The sequence below is a fragment of the Lepus europaeus genome, chromosome 21, assembly GCF_033115175.1.
Source record: "Lepus europaeus isolate LE1 chromosome 21, mLepTim1.pri, whole genome shotgun sequence".
Lineage (NCBI taxonomy): Eukaryota > Metazoa > Chordata > Mammalia > Lagomorpha > Leporidae > Lepus > Lepus europaeus.
Genome location: NC_084847.1, coordinates 24,317,446 through 24,337,571, shown reverse-complemented (window position 1 = coordinate 24,337,571; position 20,126 = coordinate 24,317,446). Strand labels below are relative to the sequence as shown.

The 20,126-nt window shown below is 46.7% G+C and overlaps 1 protein-coding gene across 2 annotated transcripts in view; it reads left to right on the top strand.

Annotated features, from left to right (window-relative positions):
• LOC133750211 (exportin-6) overlaps positions 1 to 20,126 on the top strand; it is a 123,467-nt gene that overhangs the window by 22,985 nt on the left and 80,356 nt on the right. For both annotated transcript variants that reach the window (XM_062179667.1, XM_062179666.1), the window contains exon 2: positions 16,343 to 16,433. In XM_062179667.1, the coding sequence (XP_062035651.1) occupies positions 16,343 to 16,433 (91 nt within the window). The remainder of the gene's footprint in view (positions 1 to 16,342; positions 16,434 to 20,126) is intronic.

The following is a 20,126-nucleotide window of genomic DNA, read 5'->3' as shown; positions in this document are numbered from 1 at the left end:
TGCTTGTGCAGCACCCTCACACTTCCTGCACAACCTCATGCCATCAGAGACCCCCCTGCCCCGACTCCACAGCTGCTCCCACGGGCATCCTTATCTACACTGTGTGGATACTTAAGTACTGTTTGACAATTGGTAATACTATTTTAAGAGCCTTTGGTGAATGTGAATGAACATACATTAAAAATTAAAATATTAAGGTGGTACTAGGTGTATTCAGAGGGACAAGCTGGTAACAGCTAGGAATGTTTTGCATTTGCAAAAAAAGCAAATCTGCACATAGAGAAACTTGTAATGAGGGAGATGACTACATAGCCCACACTTGCATAGTGCTTTAAAACAACGCACAGATTACACATCTGCTTGCATTTAAGCTGAGGATGCGCTTGGAGCTTGAGGATTTGCCCAGAGTTACACATGCTGCACTCAGTGGAGCCAGGGCTGGCTCTAACCTGGCATTTTCTGTGCCTGCCTCTGGCTGCCTGCCGCTGGTTCTCCTGCAGCCTGTCAGGGTTCTGATTTCTTGAGTAGAGGGTGTCCCTTATTTGTGCTCTGACTTGTGTTCAAGGGGTTGTTTTCTGTACCCCAGGTGGGAGCAGTGTTGGAGCACATTCCTCTGAGCCCTGTCTCCACTTTCTCATTTCTTTCTGTAGCCGTGATTTGTCTGATTGGTGCACATTTGCTAAGTGTGAGGTCACTCATTGCATCAGAACACTGCCTGGCTTTGTGCTTGCGCTCTCTCCTCTGCTTACCCTCAAGGGGAGCTTGTTCGCAGCATGTCCTGAACTCCACTGTGGCTAGAACCAGCCTTTCTCTGTGGGGCTGGGGGCTTGAGAATGGGAAGAGGAGGCATTGTGATCTTGCCAGAATTGAAAAGGACATTAGATTTTGATCCGCACTTGCTTTCTTGAGACTACTATACACAGCAGCTGGATAGAACCAGGAGGGGAGACAGGAAGTGGTTATGCTCCCCCAGTCCCCAGCAGTCTGTGTACACATGTGTAGGGTCTGGAAATTTTTGCCAAAATCCGATAAATGTTGTTTTAACCATTATTTAAATGCCAGGCGTGTCTGGGAATGATTCAGTATGAAGGTGGTATGGTTTTTACAAAAGAGACTTGCACTTAAAGAGTACAGGTGGCACAGTAACAGCGGCTGAGTGAAATGGCTTACATATGAGCATATGAGTTACATATGAGTTGGTGTTAATCATGGTTTTAGATCTGCAGTTTGTGTGGGTAGCGGCCCATCCACTTCACACTTGTTCATTACCTGATTTCAGCTGATGCAAGGTAATGGCAGCTCATCCGTCATCCTTAAAATCCTTGGAACAGAACTGCAGGGATAGAGGAACTGTCCCGGGGGAAGATGTCTGTGAGCCTGCACTATGTGTTGACCAATTGGCAAGATGCACTGCTGAGCTGCGTTTTCCTCTTCTATAAGTGAGGTTGGACTTGCTGTTCTCTGGGGTTTGTGTATTGCTGTCTTAAGATTCGGTGATCCTTTCTTGAGTTTCTTGGTCCCATGCCTGGTGTTAATGTGCTGAGTAGCTCTTGCGTTAATTGACTAGGCGTGCCCATTAACAGTGGTCCTCCTGGGATATGTACCTGGGAAAGAGAAGCAGGTGGGATTGTGAAGAGAAGATATTCTTGACTGTATTACTTATTTTAGACAGTTTCTTGAACTATTTTTATCATTTACTTTGTGGCTGTCTAATTAAAGCCTTCTGACTGGAATATAAATAAACCTGTACATAAGATGTATGTGTTTAAGCGTCTAGAGCTCAGTCAGTAGATGCAGACTTTTTCACGGTGAGGCTGTGTAACATCCCTTTTCAAAAACAATGGTGAAGATGAACTTGGCGTCTGAGAGAGGAAAGTGATCTGCTTCCTGTCCTACTCTTTTCTCCCTCTCTTTCCTGTTTGCCCAGCCAGCGTGGCCCAGTGAGGAACAAGGTGGAGGCACCTGTCCAACAGGGGGCCTTCAAAACCTTTTTCCTTGGAGCTGGCAGAAAAGCTGTAAGGAATGAGCAGCACAAAGAATACTCTTGCATCCTTTCCCCAAACTCAACCACTCGTTAACATTCTGTTCACTTTGCTGGCACTGTCTCTCTGCGTATGCATTTGCATGGGCACACATACAACACGTTCTTTCTAAATGGTTGAAGTTGCCAAGGTGGTGGCCCATTGCCCTCATGTTGTGAATTTCTAAAGGAGCACCGCAGTACACTTAGCACCTCAGTTAATTCAGCACCGATCTACACCTTTAACTCCTCTATCTGCACTTCAGTTGTGGGTTTTTTTTTTTGCATTTCAGTTAATCAATTGGCCCAGTTATGACCTTTGCAACATTTTTGTCCCTTCTAGTACAGAGTGCAGGCTGGCATCCGGTGTAACATTACTTATGACTCTGTAGTCTTTAGATTTGTTGTCTAACATTTCTGAAATCTGGGTACCTGTCCCTTGGTGACTCTTGTAGTGTCCAGTAGTACATGGATAGGTTTTCCTAGCATAAAGGATGCCATCCTCTGTATACAAAGACTTTTTCTCTGATCCGTCCCCAGGGGGATAGAATACGCCGCCTCGACCTTGTCACCACCACAGTGGGGCCAGCGGAGCTTTCTGGCCCAGATGCCTGGCAGTCATCCTGCTTCTAATCCTGCTTCTAATCCTTAGCAGTGATCAGATCCCTTTTGTCTTGGAAAAGAGAAAATCTCGCTGGGTCCTGTGTGCAGACCCAAGAAGCACTGGAAGAATTCTGTACCAACTGCCATGTACCAACTCCAGGGTAGTTTTGGACTAAAGCAGAAAAGTGTCTCTAATGACTAGGATTATGTGTTTTTTTTTGACAGGCAGAGTGGCTAGTGAGAGAGAGAGACAGAGAGAAAGGTCTTCCTTTTTGCCGTTGGTTCACCCTCCAATGGCCGCTGCAGCCGGCGCATCGTGCTGATCCGAAGCCAGGAGCCAGGTGCTTCTCCTGGTCTCCCATGCGGGTACAGGGCCCAAGGACTTGGGCCATCCTCCACTGCCTTCCCGGGCCATAGCAGAGAGCTGGCCTGGAAGAGGGGCAACCGGGATAGAATCCAGCGCCCCAACCGGGACTAGAACCCGGTGTGCCAGTGCCACAAGGCGGAGGATTAGCCTGTTAAGCTACGGCGCTGGCCGTATGTTTTGTATGTAAAGTTCTCTTTTTTTTTTTTTTTTTTTTTTTTTTTTTTTGACAGAGTGGACAGTGAGAGAGAGAGAGACAGACAGAGAGAAAGGTCTTCCTTTGCCGTTGGTTCACCCTCCAATGGCCACCGCGGCCAGCGCGCTGCGGCTGGCACATCGTGCTGATCCGATGGCAGGAGCCAGGTGCTTCTCCTGGTCTCCCATGTGGGTGCAGGGCCCAAGCACTTGGGCCATCCTCCACTGCCTTCCCGGGCCATAGCAGAGAGCTGGCCTGGAAGAGGGGCAACCGGGACAGAATCCGGCGCCCCGACCGGGACTAGAACCCGGTGTGCCGGCGCCGCAAGGTAGAGGATTAGCCTATTGAGCCGCGGCGCCGGCTTTGTATGTAAAGTTTTAATCAGATATTAAATATGTGCCTGAAGATAGAGTGCAAAGTTATGACAAGTGTAAGCTGTAGGCGAGATGACAAGGAGCCCTCGGAGGCACATGGGTAACTGTAGTAGTAAGTTCCAGACGTGCTGGTCTAGTAGCCAGTGCCTGTGCCGCACACTGGCTCTCCTGTAACATGCTGGAGCTCTGTTTCTTTGCTTCAGTAGAGACCTTTTCTCCTCCCTGCAATTCTTTGGCATAATTTTAGGTTAATTAGGACCTCAACATTCCCCTCTGTTTAGCCTTGCCCCTGCTGCTCTATCACGAGTAGGCAAAAGGAAACGATGTCTACGAGGGTGTGTCTAGGATGGAGTCAGGAGGCCTGGCTCGCACTCACCAGCTGTATGCCCTTGAGTGAGACGTTCAGTGCCTCCGGGTTCCAGTGACTGCACTCTGACTGCGGGCCTTGTAAGGGTCAGCTGGTTCTCCCACTTTGCTTATAGTTACAGTGAGATGTCCACTTCTGCATGATATGTTGGTTTTTTTTTTTTATAAGGGAAGTATCTGCAGGTTGGGACCTGCTGGGAGAGGTGGGGAGGAGGATGGTTCTGAGTGTTGCTCTCCTGACAGGTCTTCCTTGGGCTGCTTTGCTGCTTTCCAGCCTGTTGAGCTGGGTGACTGCAAGAAGGCGATAGGCAGGTGTCACTCCCACTGATAGCCGAGTGTGTTATTTTAACCTCAGTAGTTCATTGCATACTTACGTTCAGGCCTGCAGGTCTAACAGCTTTTTTTTTTTTTGTCTGTCTGCTCTGCTCTAGTGAAGGGTGTAGGGAAGAATGAGACTGTTCACTTGAGAGCTTAGACATCTGTGATAATCCTGTTAGCTTTCAGAGACAGTATACGTGAGATTGGATTTCTTTGCTAATGGCATCTGTTGTAATGCCAGGTATGCTTTTGAATACTCATTAGTTAACCTTGGTCAGCAGCTAGGATGGAATCACTTTTCTCAGAAACCTTTTTATACAAGCAGATAGAGCAATGAAATGCTCTTAGACCTGCTGACCGAACCTGTGAATGGGACTCCTTTTTGGTTAGTTTTGGAATCCAAGAGGCCATGAACCTGAATACAGAAGACAGCCAATGTGACTCTTCTGGAAAAGGTGGCAGAAAGCTCAATAAAAACAACTCTGAGAAAGTCTGTTACTACCAATTTTGTAAAGAAGTTATGCTATAGAGGGGGTTGTTTTACAGGCCATTTGATAAAATGTTACAGGTTTAATCAGAATTTGAGAAAAGCATCATCTAGGTGCCTAATTTTAAGGGACCTTGACTCAGTGCTTTATTAGCTAAACTATTAGCACACTTTGACTTTTTGAAATAGATCTGTTGAGGCTATGAGTAAAGGTCACTATGGTCGAAGCCCATAAAGGGAGAAATTTAAACAGTCACATGTCTCTTAAGTTTGGAGGAATTCCTGAGAAACTGAAAGTGATACTAACAAACAGTCTTCTGGTTCCTTTTATTCCTGAATTTAGTCTGTAAAATATTTGAGCACCAGCCCATGCTAGATGATGTAGAAAATACAAACATATTAGGCAGAGTCTCTTCCCAGACAGCTCATGTTCGTTAGAGAGAAATGTAACATCTGTGAAGTATAACAGTGATGCCTGTGACTTCTGGCCCTAACTGTATAGCTGGCATCGTGTTTACCCTTTGCTGTACACAGATTATTTAATCCTCAAGACAACCCAGCACCTCAGGTGCTCCTCCTGTCCTCAGTAGTGCACAAAAAGAGGAAATAACAGTGAAGAACTAGTCCAAGGGTGAGGTGGATTTGGATTCAAACTCAGGACCTGACGCTGGAGCCTGTGTTCTTTAACTATTTTGTCGTATTGAAATGACCAGAGGTTAGTCCATGGGCACAACTCTGGTATTGCGTACAAGACAAAGAGAAGAGATGAAAAACAAAGAGGGGATCCGTCTGCAGTCTGCATAGGGCACTTTGTGAAGACGGCTCTGTGCTTTGCAGAGCAGGAGCAAGTGCAGGTGGTACTGGACGTTTATGTACGTGGCCAGGAGTGCTCAGCTTGGAGCATGGCTTCCTGTGGGGAGTGGTGTTGAATGAAGCCTGCTTTCTGCCTTCTTTTCCTCCTGGTAAACTTCTCTTCATTCTTCAAAACCCAAAATATATTACCACCCCGTGAGACTTTCCCTCAGACAGGTGGTATTTTCTTTTTTGGTTCCTGAGGCTATTTACACATATGCCACTGCTATTGAATGCAAACCATCCTGGCCTACATTTTTATTCATAGTTGTATTCTCTCCCCGGCTGGACTTCCCCTGGTTCTTTGCAGTCAGGGACCATCTTACTCACTTTTGTATCTCAGGGGGCTTAATTTAAGCACTGTCAATCACATAGTGCTTATTGCGTTCATTTGTTGAACAAATCACTGAATTTCTCAGTTGATCAAGATTTAAAGTTGCTTTGAGGCCAGCACTGTGGTTTAGCGGGTAAAGCTGCCTTCTGTAGTGCTGGCATCTCATATTGCTTCCAGTTTGAGTCCTGGCTGCTTCACTTCCAATCCAGCTCGCTGCTAACAGGCCTGGGAAAGCAATGGAGGATGGCCCATGCCCTTGGACCCCTGCCACCCATGTGGGAGACCTGGAAGAAGCTCCTGGCTTCAGACCAGCTCACCTCTGGCCATTGTGGCCATTTGAGGAGTGAACCAGTAGATGGAAGCTGTCCCTGTGTCTCTCCCTCTCTCGAACTATGCCTTTCAAATAAATGACTAAATCTTTTTTAAAAATGAGATTTAATCATTTTCTTGTTCATTTATTTATTCATTTGAAAGTCAGAGTTACACAGTGAAGGAGAGGCAGAGAGCGAGAGCGAGAGCGGTCCTCCATCCACTGGTTCATTCCCCAGTTGGCTGCAATGGCTGGAGCTGGGCCGATCTGAAGCCAGGAGCCAGGAGCTTCTCTCAGGTCTCCCACGCAGATGCAGGGGCCCAAGCACCTGGGCCATCTTCTACTGCTTTTCCAGGCCATAGCAGAGAGCTGGATTGGAAGTGGAGCAGCCGGGGCTTGAACTGGCGCCCATATGGGATGCCCGCACTGCAGGCAGCGGCTTCACCCAGTTTACCACAGTGCCAGCCCCATGAATAAATCTTAAAAAGAAAAAATCAATTTAAAAAGAAAAGATGCTTTAAAGCTGGGTTTAGAACAAACAGTTGTTCTGTGACAACAAGTCTGTGTTTAGTAGATTTTATCTGGTGCTGAAAGACAGAATGAATTGGAACTGCAAGAGCTGATATTAAGGCAACCAGGTAAAAGAAGTTACAGTAATCTAGGCAGCTGGTCATTAGGGCTTGGTAGAAATAGTGGTGAGGGAAAAGGTACACTTTTTTTTTTTTTTTAAAGATTTGTTTATTTATTTGAAAGAGTCAGAGAGAGAGAAGAGGCAGAGAGAGAGAGAGAGAGGATCCTCCAACTGCTGGTTCACTCCCCAATTGGCCACAATGGCCAGAGATGCACTGATCTGAAGCTAGGAGCCAGGAGCCTCCTCCAGGTCTCCCATGCAGGTGCAGGGTCCCAAGGACTTGGGCCATCTTCTACTGCTTTCCCAGGCCACAGCAGAGAGCTGGATTGGAAGTAGAGCAGCTGGGACTCAAACCAGTACCCATATGGGTACTGCAGACCATAGTGCCGTCCCCGGAAAAGGTACAATTCTAAGAAATACTATGAAGCAGGAGTTAGCAGACCTGATGACATCTGTTGTGAGCATAGAGGATATGAGGGAGAATCAGAGGAGATTTCAAGTTACATAACCTTTCCTCTTCTTTCAGGTTTTTTTTAATTACGTGATTATGGGTCTTGGTTGACTTAGTAGTTGCTTAGTAGATGAGTCAGTAGCACAGGTCTCTGATCTGCTGACCCCTGAGCAATGCGATAAAAAGAGCAGATAAAATCAAGGCAGGCACTGTTGAAGAAGGCTTTGTCAACTTTGCAGGTATTTCAACTGTTTCTGAAACAGAAAACTGGTTTGTTTTAGATACATAGCTCTACAGGAGTATATCCTGAGCTAAGCTTAATTCGGCATCCTGCCCAACCTTTTAGAATCTGTGTGCCATTTGCTATTGAGGTGAGCCAGGCAACTCTTGGGGAAGGACAGAGACTTACGGGGTTGTTATACCTTGTGTTGCCATGCTGGCAGCTCTGGGGACAAATAGGCGATGGTTCCTGGGAATCCAGCAGTCTCACACTTAGACTGTTCCTTGCATGCTTCCTGCCTGGCCCCAGGTTGCTTTGCATAGTTGTGCTTTCAGAGGAAAAACACAATTAAAGTTATTGGAAAGAGTTAGAGAGAAGAGGCCGGCGCCGTGGCTTAACAGGCTAATCCTCCGCCTTGCGGCACCGGCACACCGGGTTCTAGTCCCAGTTGGGGCGCCGGATTCTGTCCTGGTTGCCCCTCTTCCAGGCCAGCTCTCTGCTATGGCCAGGGAGTGCAGTGGAGGATGGCCCAAGTCCTTGGGCCCTGCACCCGCATGGGAGACCAGGAGAAGCACCTGGCTCCTGGCTTCAGATCAGCGCGATAAGCCGGCTGCAGTGGCCATTGGAGGGTGAACCAATGGCAAAAAGGAAGACCTTTCTCTCTGTCTCTCTCTCTCTCACTGTCCACTCTGCCTGTCAAAAAAAAAAAAAAAAAAAAAAGAGTTAGAAAGAAGAGACAAAGAGATCTTCTGTCATCTGGTTCACTCCCCAGTTGTCCCCAATGGCTAAGGCTGGGCCTGGCCAAAGCTGGAAGCCAGGAGCTTCTTCCAGGTCTCCTGTCTGGCTGGCAGGGACCCAAGCACTTGGGTCATCTGCTTTACAAGGTGCATTAGCAGAGAGCTGGATCAGAAGTGGAGCAACTGGAACTTGAACCAGTACCCATATGGGATGCTGGTGTTGCAGTTGGTGATTTAACCTGCTGTGACACAGCTGAGACCCTGAAAAACAGTTTCTAAGCTTAGAGTTTGAAAATCTGAGCCAAAGTTTAAAAATAAATATAATTAATATTTTATTTATTTATTTTGAGAGGTAGAGTTACAGAGAGAGGTCTCCCATCCACTGGTTCATCCCCAGATGGCTGCAGTGGCTGGAGCTGGGCTGATCTAAAGCCAAGAGCCAGGAGCTTCTTCCAGGTCTTCCATGTGGGTGCAGGGGCCCAAGCACTTGGGCCATCTTCCATTGCCTTCTGGGGCCATAGCAGAGAGCTGGATCTGAAGAGGAGCAGCCAGAACTCGAACTGGCACCTATATTGGATGCTGGCACCACAGGTGGAGGCTTTATCCCACTACACCACAGCGCCAGCCCCCATAACATTAAGTTTTAAAAATTGAAGTTTAGAAATAAGGTACAGAAATTATAATGTAAAGCAATAATTTTCATGTAGCTACACTCAGATCAAGAACCAGAGTCCCCGAGTCTCTCCTCCCCAAAGGTAACCAGTGTTCCAACCCTGTATATTAGTCTCACTTGTTTCTATAGATTAATATAAAATGCATAATGGAAGGCTGTGTTCTGACTTTTTTTACTCAACATTGTGTTTCTGAGATTTCTGTTGTTGCATGTAGTAATATTCATTCGTCCTTGTTGTCTTGTAATGTCCTGTATGAATAAACCACATTTTATCCATTTTGCTGATGATGGACAATTGGGTTCTTTTGAATTTTTTGGATATTATGTCTAGTAGTTCATTTGTGTCTATATCTTTTGGTGTATATGTACAAATTTCTGTTACATATATAACTGGGAGTAGAAATGCAGGGTAGTAAGATATGTATATGGTTAACTGTCAAACAGTTTTCCAGAGTGGTTATACCAGTTTATGCTCTGCCAGTGACATGTGTATATTCCTGTTCTTTCCCATCCTCATCAGCACTTGTTACTGTCCATCTTTTTAAATTTTAGCCAGGGCCAGTGTTGCAGTGCAGTGGGTTAAGCTACCACCTGCAATATGGGCATCCTCTCTTGGAGCATTGGTTTGATTCCTGGCTGTTCTGCTTCCAGTGCGGCTCCCTGCTAATATGCCTGGAAAGGCCGGGGAAACTGGTTCAAGTACTTAGGCCCCTGCTACCCAGGTGGAAGACCTGGATGCAATTCCAGGCTCCTGACTTTAGCCTGGCCCAGCCCCACTTGTTGTGGCCTTTTGGGGAGTGAATCAACAGATGGAAGATCTCTTTGTCTAATTCCATTTCTCTCTCTGTTACTCTGCTTTTCAAATAAAAATAAAATGAATCCTTTTTTTTTTTTTTTTAAAGATTTATTTATTTACTTGAAGTCAGAGTTACACAGAGAGAGAAGAGAGGCAGAGAGAGAGGGAGGGAGGGAGGGAGAGAGGGAGGTCTTCCATCTGCTGGTTCACTCTACAATTGGCTGCAACTGTGGAGTTGTGCCGATCCAAAGCCAGGAGCCAGGAGCCAGGAGCCAGGAGCTTCTTCCGGGTCTCCCATGTAAGTGCAGGGGCCCAAGGGCTTGGGCCATCTTCTACTGCTTTCCCAGGCCACAGCAGAGAGCTGAATTGGAAGCGGAGCAGCCGGGACTTGAACTGACGTCCATATGGGATGCTGGCACTGCAGGTGGAGGCTTTACCTGCTACGCCACAGTGCCGGCTCCTAAAATAAATCTTAAAAATTTTTTTTTTATAAAACTATTCTGGGGGATGGTGGCCCTATCTTGTTTTTAGTTTGTTTCCCTGATGGCTAATGAGAATAGTTACTTGAACACTCTCTTAAGTGTCCAAAGTCATTTCTCTTTCCTTTATTGATTTGTAGAGACTATTTTGTCCCCTTATGAATTCTCCATCAGTTATCCATATTGTAAATATCTTCTTTTTTTTTTGCATTAATAAGTATGTTGTAATTTGTCTACTATGTCATTCACATGTCAATCCATGATCAGATTGCTGTACACTGAGATAGGGCCAGTATATGTTCTAATTATGTGGGGTAAAGTGAAGATATTGAAGTAATATAAAAGAAATAACATGAAATTGACACAGTACTTGGGTTGAGTATACACAGCAATGTTATATGGTCCCTATACAAAAAAAAATTCAATATAATTTTCCTGTTTATTATCTAAAGTTAACAAATCCTCTGCAGGTATATATTAGAAAAATATTTTTTTCCATTTAACTACTGTCCTGGTGGTTAACAGGTATTATGCACTTTATTGTGAATTAACATTGGCATATTTAGTAGGGAAGCAAATATCTTCTGTTTTGTGATGTTCTTTACAGTCTGTCTGTCATGCCACCTGATGAACATTCCAGTTTATTGGTCTTTTCCTTTATATGTTCTAGAAAAGTTTTCCTACCCTGCTGTAATACTTTACTGTTTCACTTCTCATGTTTTATATCTATGCTCCAACTGGTGTTTTGTGTGTGACTGTGTCTCACTTGGTTTTAAGCTAATCTTTTAGTTCTTTAGGGCCTGAGGCTAAGAAGCAGTCCCAAGGCTAAGGTAGCATCAGATATATCTGAGTCATTCTGAGTGTTCTTCCTCAAGTGCAGTGCAAGAAGCAGAGTTTGACTAGCCTTTGGGAACTGAAGCCCTCTTTCCCTTCCACACAGTGGCTCTGGTTTTTGTTTTGTGTAGTCTTTGATTTCTCGAAAGTGAAGTCCATGAGGAGTATTACCACTTCCTCACTTGCCATTGACTCCTTAGCCCACCAAGGTCCGTATTCTGCCTGTACCACTTGCTTGCAATAGCCAGAAAAGGTTCCAGTGGCTTTCTTGCCAGTGGGGAAAAAGGGTTCTCCAGTAGCCTTGACCCATTTGCAGAGCTTAAATGTTTCTTTTCTGTCTTTCTGCCTTTCTTCTGATTGTACGATACAGGCAAAGTCTTGGCCACCTCCTCCCTTCTCCCTGCCCCAGCCCCGTAAATGCACACACTTTGATTTTGAAGTCTAATCTGAAAAACTCCCCTAGATAAGTTTGGGCTGAAGCTTTATGCCAGAGGGCTTGAGTCTCTAGTTTCAAAGTAGGCCTGGCCATGTCTCTTGTTTTGCATTGGTCTTGCTTTGGTCTGCTTTCACTTGGTGTCTAAGACCAAGAAAAACTGAGAATGACTATACCTACAAATCAGAAAATTCTCTCATCTGGTCCTCCTACTGGTGAGGCAGGCACTTGTGTTGCAGTTAGGGAAATGATTGAAAATGCAAACAGCATGTCGTTTACGCTTGTGCAGAAACGCCTGGTGATGCCACTGGGTTTCCTTTTTCATGGAACCATCATTTGATGGGAGCACCCATCTGTGATTCTTGGGTGCCTCAGTCTTCCCACTTTTGCAGGAGGCTTAGCTTCTCTGGTTGTTCAGGAGTGTGTAGAGGAGGTGGGACTGAGAATGTGGATGGAGTGGGATTCTTCTGGGAGCTGGTGGAAACTTGCCCATAATCATCATCGCAGACCTTCTGTCTCAAGAACCAGTGTGAAGTGAACTGGTGGCTGATTGCCTGGATGTGATGAGCTCAGGTTTTTCTGGGCTCTGCTGGAAAAGCTTAAAATGATTGCACACAAGGCAAGGTTGTGAAGAACTGTGAGTATGATTTGAAGATGTCTCCTAGTTTGCAGGAACCCATTTTGGCTCCAGAGGGACTACTGGTTTATTTTAACTAAATTACTGATTTTAGCTCAACAGATTTTTTTTTTTTTAATTTTATTTGACAGAGTTATACACAGTGTGAGAGAGACAGAGAGAAAGGTCTTCCTTCCGTTGGTTCACTCCCCAAATGGCCGCTACGGCCGGCACTGTGCCGATCTGAAGCCAGGAGCCAGGTGCTTCTTCCTGGTTTCCTATGCGGGTGCAGGGGCCCAAGCACTTGGACCACCTCCACTGCCCTCCCGGACCACAGCAGAGAGCTGGACTGGAAGAGGAGCAACCAGGACTAGAACCCAGCACCCATATGGGATGCCGGCACCACAGGCGGAGGATTAACCAAGTGAGCCACAGCGGTGGCCCAGCAGATATTTCTTGATTGATTGATTGATTGATTTTGGCAATGATTTGCTTTAACCTGTTATTTCCTTAATTCTTCTGTATCTTCCCATAGCCTTTTTATTTTTTATTTATTTTATTTTCCCCATAGCCTTTTAATTTGTAGCAGCAAATCCTTTTTTCAAATGAAGTGGTATGTCACACTTGATTTATAAACTAGTCCAAGCAGTCTTTTATGTATAGAAATTAATTCTATTTTATTTTGAACTTTTTTTTTATTAAAGATTTTATTTATTTATTTGAAAGTCAGAGTTACATAGAGAGAGGAGAAGCAGAGAGAGAGAGAGAGAGGTCTTCCATCTGATGGTTACTCCCCAATTGGCTGCAATGGCCAGAGCTGGGCCAATCCGAAGCCAGGAGCCTCTTCTGGGTCTCCCACGCGGGTGCAGGGGTCCAAGGACCTGGGCCATCCTCTACTGCTTTTCCAGGCCATAGCAGAGAGCTGGATTGGAAGAGGAGCAGCCAGGGCTTGAACTGATGCCTATGTGGGATGCCGGTGCTTCAGGCCAGGGTGTTAACCCGTTGTGCTACAGCGCCGGCCCCCTATTTTTTTATTTATTTGAAAGAGAGAGAGATCTTCTATCCACTGCTGTTTCGTTCCCCCAAATGCCACAACAGACAGGGCTGGGCCAAGCAAAAGCCAGGAGCCTGAAATTTCCTATGTAAGTGACAGGGACCCAGGTACTTGAGCCATCACTTGCTGCCTCCTGGAGTGCATGTTAGCAGGAAGCTGGATTGTAAGCAGAACTGGGACTTGAACTCAGACCCTCTGATATGGGATATGGGCATCCCAACTGGCGTATTTTCTTTTTTTAAGATTTATTTATTTAGGCCAGCGCCATGGCTCACTTGGCTAATCCTCTGCCTGCGGTGCCGGCACCCCGGGTTCTAGTCCCGGTCAGGGCACCGGATTCTGTCACGGTTGCCTCTCTTCCAGTCCAGCTCTCTGCTGTGGCCCGGGAAGGCAATGGAGGATGGCCCAAGTGCTTGGGCCCTGCACCTGCATGGGAGACCAGGAGGAGGCATCTGGCTCCTGGCTTCGAGTCGCTGCAGCGCTGGCCATAGCGGCCATTTGGGGGGTGAACCAATGAAAGGAAGACCTTTCTCTCTCTTTCTGTCTCTCTCTCTCACTAATTCTGCCTGTAAAAAAAAAAAAAAAAAAAAAAAAAAAAAAAGATTAGGCCAGTGCCGTGGCTCAATAGGCTAATCCTCCGCCTTGCGGCACTTGCACACCAGGTTCTAGTCCTGGTCGGGGTGCCAGATTCTGTCCCGGTTGCTCCTCTTCCAGGCCAGCTCTCTGCTGTGGCCCGGGAGTGCAATAGAGGATGGCCCAAGTCCTTGGGCCCTGCACCCGCATGGGAGACCACGAGAAGCACCTGGCTCCTGGCTTCGGATCAGCGCTGTGCGCCGGCCGCAGAGGCCATTGGGGGGTGAACCAACAGCAAAGGAAGACCTTTCTCTCTGTCTCTCTCTCTCACTGTCCACTCTGCCTGTCAAAAAAAAAATATATATTTATTTGAAAGTCACAGTTACACAGAGAGAGAAGGAGAGCCACAGAGAGAGAGGTCTTCCATCCACTGGTTCACTACTCAATTGGCTGCAACAGCTGGAGCAGCACCGACCCAAAGCTAGAAGCTAGGAGCTTCTTCCCGGCCTCCCATGCAGGTGCAGGGGACCAAGAACTTGGGCCATCTTCTACTGCTTTCCCAGGCCATAGCAGAGAGCTGGATCAGAAGTGGGGCAACCGGGACTCGTACTGGCACCCATATAGGGTGCTGGCCCTGCAGGCGGCGGCTTTACCCACTACGCCACACCGCTGGCCCCCCTACTGGCATTTTAGCTGGTACCCCAAATGCCTGCCCCCAAGTTCATTTTAGAAGTTTAAATTTGTAGCATTTACTTACAGAGTCAGTCAATGAATATAGTGAGGCTTTTTTTTTTTAAATTTTAATTAAAAAAATGTATTTGAAAGGCAGAGTGATAGAGAGGGAGAGACAGTAAGAGGTCTTCCATCCTCTGGTTTACTCCTTCTTTAGTCTCAATTTCCAGTTTATTTCTGCATTTGAAAAAGTTGTAGTTTTTAGTAAAATAGCTTTGTTTGCAATTGTAGGAAAGTGAAGAATATTTTTCAATTAAACTAATGTTGAGGTTTGGAAGAGAAGTAGAGGGCTAATTTTTATCATAAATAAAGAATTCAGATAAGAACATCCCTGAAACTTACCAGTGCCAAAGCTGTTGCGCATTGGGGCCAGTGCTGTGATGCAGTGGGTAAAGCCGCCGCCTGCAGTGCCGGCATCCATATGGGCACTGGTTCGAGTCCTGGCTGCTCCACTTCCAATCCAGCTCTCTGCTGTGGCTTGGGAAAGCAGTAGAAGATGGCCCAAGTGCTTGGGCCCCTGCACCCATGTGGGAGACCCGGAAGAAGCTTCTGCTCCTGGCTTTGGATGGGCACAGCTCTGGCTGTTGTGGCCACCTGGGGAGTGAACCAGTGGATGGAAGAGCTCTCCTTCACCTCTGCCTCTCAAATAAATAAATAGAATCTAAAACAAACAAAAAAACCTATTGTGCACTAATCCACCACTCCCTGTGTCAGTCCAGTTGTTACTGCAGCCGTCATACTGTGTGACCACAGTGTGGGAGGGACAGCTGTGCCTGGCGCTGCTCGATTGTGGCCCTGCATGTGCTAGTTTAGACAGGTGGGCTTGTGCAAGTCTGCCTCAGCTCTGTAATTGGTACCCATCCTAGGAAGTGCTGGTTTATCCACTGATGGTGGAAGTTCTGTTTCCACACAAGGAAAGCACCTCGTGGAGGCCTCTGCTCTGTTACGGTCTGATCTACAACACATTGGAGTCTGGTCTTGTTGCCGTTTTTACATGCAGTCAGCTCTCACTGTAGGGGTAAAGGAGAGGATATGGAGAAGAGTGGGCTGGCAGAAAGGAAGCTCTTGCACACCTCTGAGGTAGATGAATGCCTGTGAGCACTCAGGCGTGGGCCGCAGGTGATGGGGTGTGTGAGTGTTGACTCAAGCTCATTGCTGTAACCCAATGAAAAGGAAATGGTTTTGGCGGCTCCATGTGGAATAGGCAGACGGGAAGGGAACACTGGGGCATTGGCTCCCTGTCTTCTTATTTGTAACCTGAGCAGTTCTGCTCAAAGTCTGGTTCTCTGGGAGGCTGTGGTTTGGGGGTGTTAATTTTGAGCCTCTGTTAGCATAGCTCTTGGTTTTGCCTTAATCCGTTGGCTGCCTGGGTGAGATTGAGTGTTGAGTACGCGTGACTGCTGAAGCCCCTTCTGAGAACCCCAGCATGCATGCATGCCGCGGTGTGATGACAATTGCTCTGAATCAGAAGACTGCTAATACTTCAGACAAGGGGCACATGCATTGAGGATGGGTGGTGTGTAAGGACAGCTAAGCCTCTTCCTGAGTCTTCTCACTCTGCCTGCTCAGGCAGGGCCATGGCATGTTAATTTGCATGCATCGTCATTTCAAAATTGAATTTTGAGTTATTTGTTCCCTTTTCCTGAGCATAGATATAATTGAATGTTGATTGCACAGTAGCGTGAATTTATAGAGGCTACTAACACATTGGGTTTTGAGCCAGCTGGGAAATCCCCTTCAGTTTTTCTGGCTTATATCGCATAATCTGAAGAATGCTGAAGCCAAACCAAGTGTTTTGAGGAAGTAAGTCACTCTTGCTGTGGAGTGTGACCTGGACAGAGGAGTAAAACTGAAGCTGCAGTTCACTGATGTTTCTCAAATTCTGTTAGGCATCTGAAGAAGCCTCGCTCAGGGCATTGGAAAGTCTGATGACAGAATTTTTCCACGATTGTACGACCAATGAAAGAAAACGTGAGATAGGTAAGTAAAGGATTGAGTTGGGAAGATTGTCTCTCACAGGGAGGTCTGGTGGGGGGACCTGGTCAGCCAGTACTTTCCCAGTGGGAGGAGGCTAGGCAAGCTTACTTTGTCCCCTTGAACTCTTGCTCCTTTTGCGCTGACTCTGCTGGGTGGGATCTGGGAGGGCTGCAAACCCAGGTGCAAAGGTACAGGAAGAGATTTTTTTCCCTTTTGGTCTATTGGAAAACCTCTTAATTATAAGAAGCCTATAACTGTCAGTTAAGAAAAGAAAACATGGGGTTGGTGCTTTTTTCCACTATTATATTTCCTATTCTTTATATTATTCTTAAAATTTTGTTTTTTATTTATTTTAAAATTTTTAAAAAGATTTTTTTTTTATTTATTTGAGAGGTAAAGTTATAGACAGTGAGAGGGAGAGACAGAGAGAAAGGTCTTCCTTCTGTTGGTTCACTCCCTAAATGGCTGCAATGGCCGGAGCTGTGCCGATCTGAGGCTGGAAGCCAGGTACTTCTTCCCGGTCTGCCATGTGGGTGCAGGGGTCCAAGCACTTGGGCCATCTTCTACTGCTTTCCCAGGCCACAGCAGAGAGCCGGTTTGGAAGAGGAGCAGCTGGGACTCGAACCGCTGTCCATATGGGATGGCAGCGCCACAGGTGGAGGATTAACCTACTGTGCCATGGCGCTGTTTCCTGTTTTTTAAAGACTATTTGAGAGGCAGACTTTTAGACAGAGAGAGATGGAGAGACAGAGAGAAAGGTCTTCCATCTGCTGGTTCACTCCTAAAATGGTTGCGTTGGCCGAAGCTGGGTCTATCCAGAGCTAGGAGCTTCTTCCAGGTCATCCACGTGGGTTCAGGGGCCCAAGCACCTGGGCTGTCTTCTGCTGCTTTCCCAGGCCATAGCAGAGAGTTGGGTCAGAAGAGGAGCAGCTGGGACATGAACCGGTGCCCATATGGGATGCTGGCAGCTCAGGCAAAGGCTTAGCCTGCTACACCACAGCGCCAGCCCCTATATTTTCCATTCTCTAAGCTTTGATGTCTAAAGGCTTTGAACAACAGAGCTATTGGTCTGATCACGTCAGGTCCTCAGTGCTCTGTAGAACCTGCTTTTGGGTTTGTAGTCACTGAAGTGGCTTGTAAAGACAGCATTTTCAGTTGTCAGATATCTGCTTCAGGGGCGTGTTGCACTGTGGTCCTAGTGTACTCCTTTTTGCACTGAGTTTTCAGCCTGAACTTGAGAATGAAAAATGCTTTTCTCCACCAAACCTGCAGGCTTGTCTTTTGGATGTCTTTGCTGTGTGTTAATGTTACATGCTTTACTTCTGTCCTGTTGGAGTGTTTTTCTGTGGCTCCCAGAGCTTGGAGGCCATTTTTCTGTTTCCCTTGACTTCTCTAGATCAAGCAGTCCAGTTAAACATTACAGGCACTTCTGCTTTGGGTCCAAAGCTCTGTTGGGATTCTGCTTTTCAGATGAGCTGTAGCCCTTTGGCTGCGTCTCTGTTGCTCCTGCTTCTCGAAGCATCCCAGCTGCTCCTGGCAATTGCTACCACGTGCCTCTTAATTTTCCACGTGGATGGCTGCTGTGAACTTGTCCTGTCCTAGCCTTGGCTTTCTGAGGGAGAGTACTGTAGAGAACCAGAGCGTTGATCAGCAAGGCATCCCTGAGAGAAGCTGAGCCCCCACGGGATGGTCAGGCATGTGGCTTGGAAGACCACACTGCCTGCTTCCCTGGGCTTCTTTTCTTATTCAGCAGGGCTGCCCTCTTCTTGCCCTCAAATTGATCCCCTGGTTAGTTTTATGCTACTTTAGACTTAGAGAAAAAAATAGCGGTGGTGATTTTTGCCAGTGTAGGTAGATCTTTCACTTCCGTTAGTCTGCTGTATCACACACACTCGAATTTCTTTAATTTTCTTTTTTGTTTTGTTTTTGTTCTATTTTGTTTTAGTTGAAATGATTTTGGATTTTCTTTTAATTTTTTAAAAAAGATTTATTTATTTTGATAGAGCTACAGAGAGTGAGGAGAGACAGAGAGAGGTCTTCTATCCACTGTTCACTCCTCAAATGGCCACAATGGCTGGGGCCGGGCCAAGCTGAAGCCAGGAGCCAGGAGCTGCTTCTGGGTCTCCCATGTGGGTGCAGGGGCCTAAGTACTTGAGCTATCTTCTGCTGCTTTCCCAGGCATATTATCAGGGAGCTGGATCAGAAGTGGAGCAGCCCAGAATTAAACTGGTACCCATATGGGATGCTGGCACTGCAGGTGGCAGCTTAACCTGCTATGCCACAACTCCAACCCCTTTTCTCTTAATTTTTTTTATACATTTTTTTTTTTTTTTTTGACAGAGTGGACAGTGAGAGAGAGAGAGACAGAGAGAAAGGTCTTCCTTTGCCGTTGGTTCACCCTCCAATGGCCGCCGCGGCCAGCGCGCTGCGGCTGGCGCACCGCGCTGATCCGATGGCAGGAGCCAGGTGCTTCTCCTGGTCTCCCATGGGGTGCAGGGCCATCCTCCACTGTACTCCCTGGCCACAGCAGAGAGCTGGCCTAGAAGAGGGGCAACCGGAACAGGATCGGTGCCCCGACCGGGACTAGAACCCGGTGTGCTGGCGCCGCAAGGCTGAGGATTAGCCTAGTGAGCCGCGGCGCCGGCTTTTATACATTTTTTAAAATATTTATTTTATTTATTTGAAAGACAGAGTTACAGAGAGGGGTAGAAACAGAGAGAGAGGTCTTCCATCTGCTGGTTCACTCCCCAGATGGCCACAATGGCCGGAGCTGCGCTGATCTGAAGCCAGAAGCCAGGAGCTTCTTCCTGGTCTCCCAAGTGGGTGCAGGGGCCCAAGGACTTGAGCCATCTTCTACTGCTTTCCCAGGCCGTAGCAGAGAGCCGGATCGGAAGTGGAGCAGCCGGGTCTTGAACCGGCGCCCATATGGGATGCAGGTGCTTCAGGCCAGGGTGTTAACCCGCTGTGCCACAGCGCCGGCGCCTATTTATTTATTTGAAAGTCAGAGTTACACAGAGAGAGAAGAAGAGGTGGGGGTAGGTCTTCCATCCGATGGTTCACTCTCCAATTGGTTGCAACCACAGAGTTCTGCTGATCCAAAGCCAGGAGCCAGAAGCTTCTTCCAGGTCTCCCATGTGGGTGCAGGGGTCCAAGGACTTGGGCCATCTTCTGCTATCCCAGGCCACAGCAGAGAGCTAGATTGGAAGTGGAGCAGCCGGGTTTGGAACTGACACCTGTATGGGATGCCGGCACTGCTGGCAGCGGCTTTACTGGCTACACCACAGCGCCAGCCCCTTTTTATAATTTTTGATTTGTAAATAAAATCTTGCTTATTTTGTGTGTTCATGAATTAAAAGTGTCACCTTCTGAACATGTTCCTGTTCTAATTTGATTTTAAAGTAGTTTTAAATAACTAGATGCTACAAATGTCTCCTTTACATTCAGGCTAAGGGAAATCCGGGGATTTGGTTCTCTCCGGTGGGCATGTCTTAGATCAGTTCCCTTTGCAGCTTTATTTGAGTGTGTGGGTTGGAACTGCTTCTTGATTCTTTTCTATTTCTTAGAACAAATGGAAGGTTTTTCCTAAGCTAGCTGGGAGAAAGAAGGGAGACCTTTCTTTTCTTTTTCTTTTTTTGAAGATTTATTTTGTATTTATTTGAAAGACAGAGTTACAGAGAGAGAGGTCTTCCATCTGCT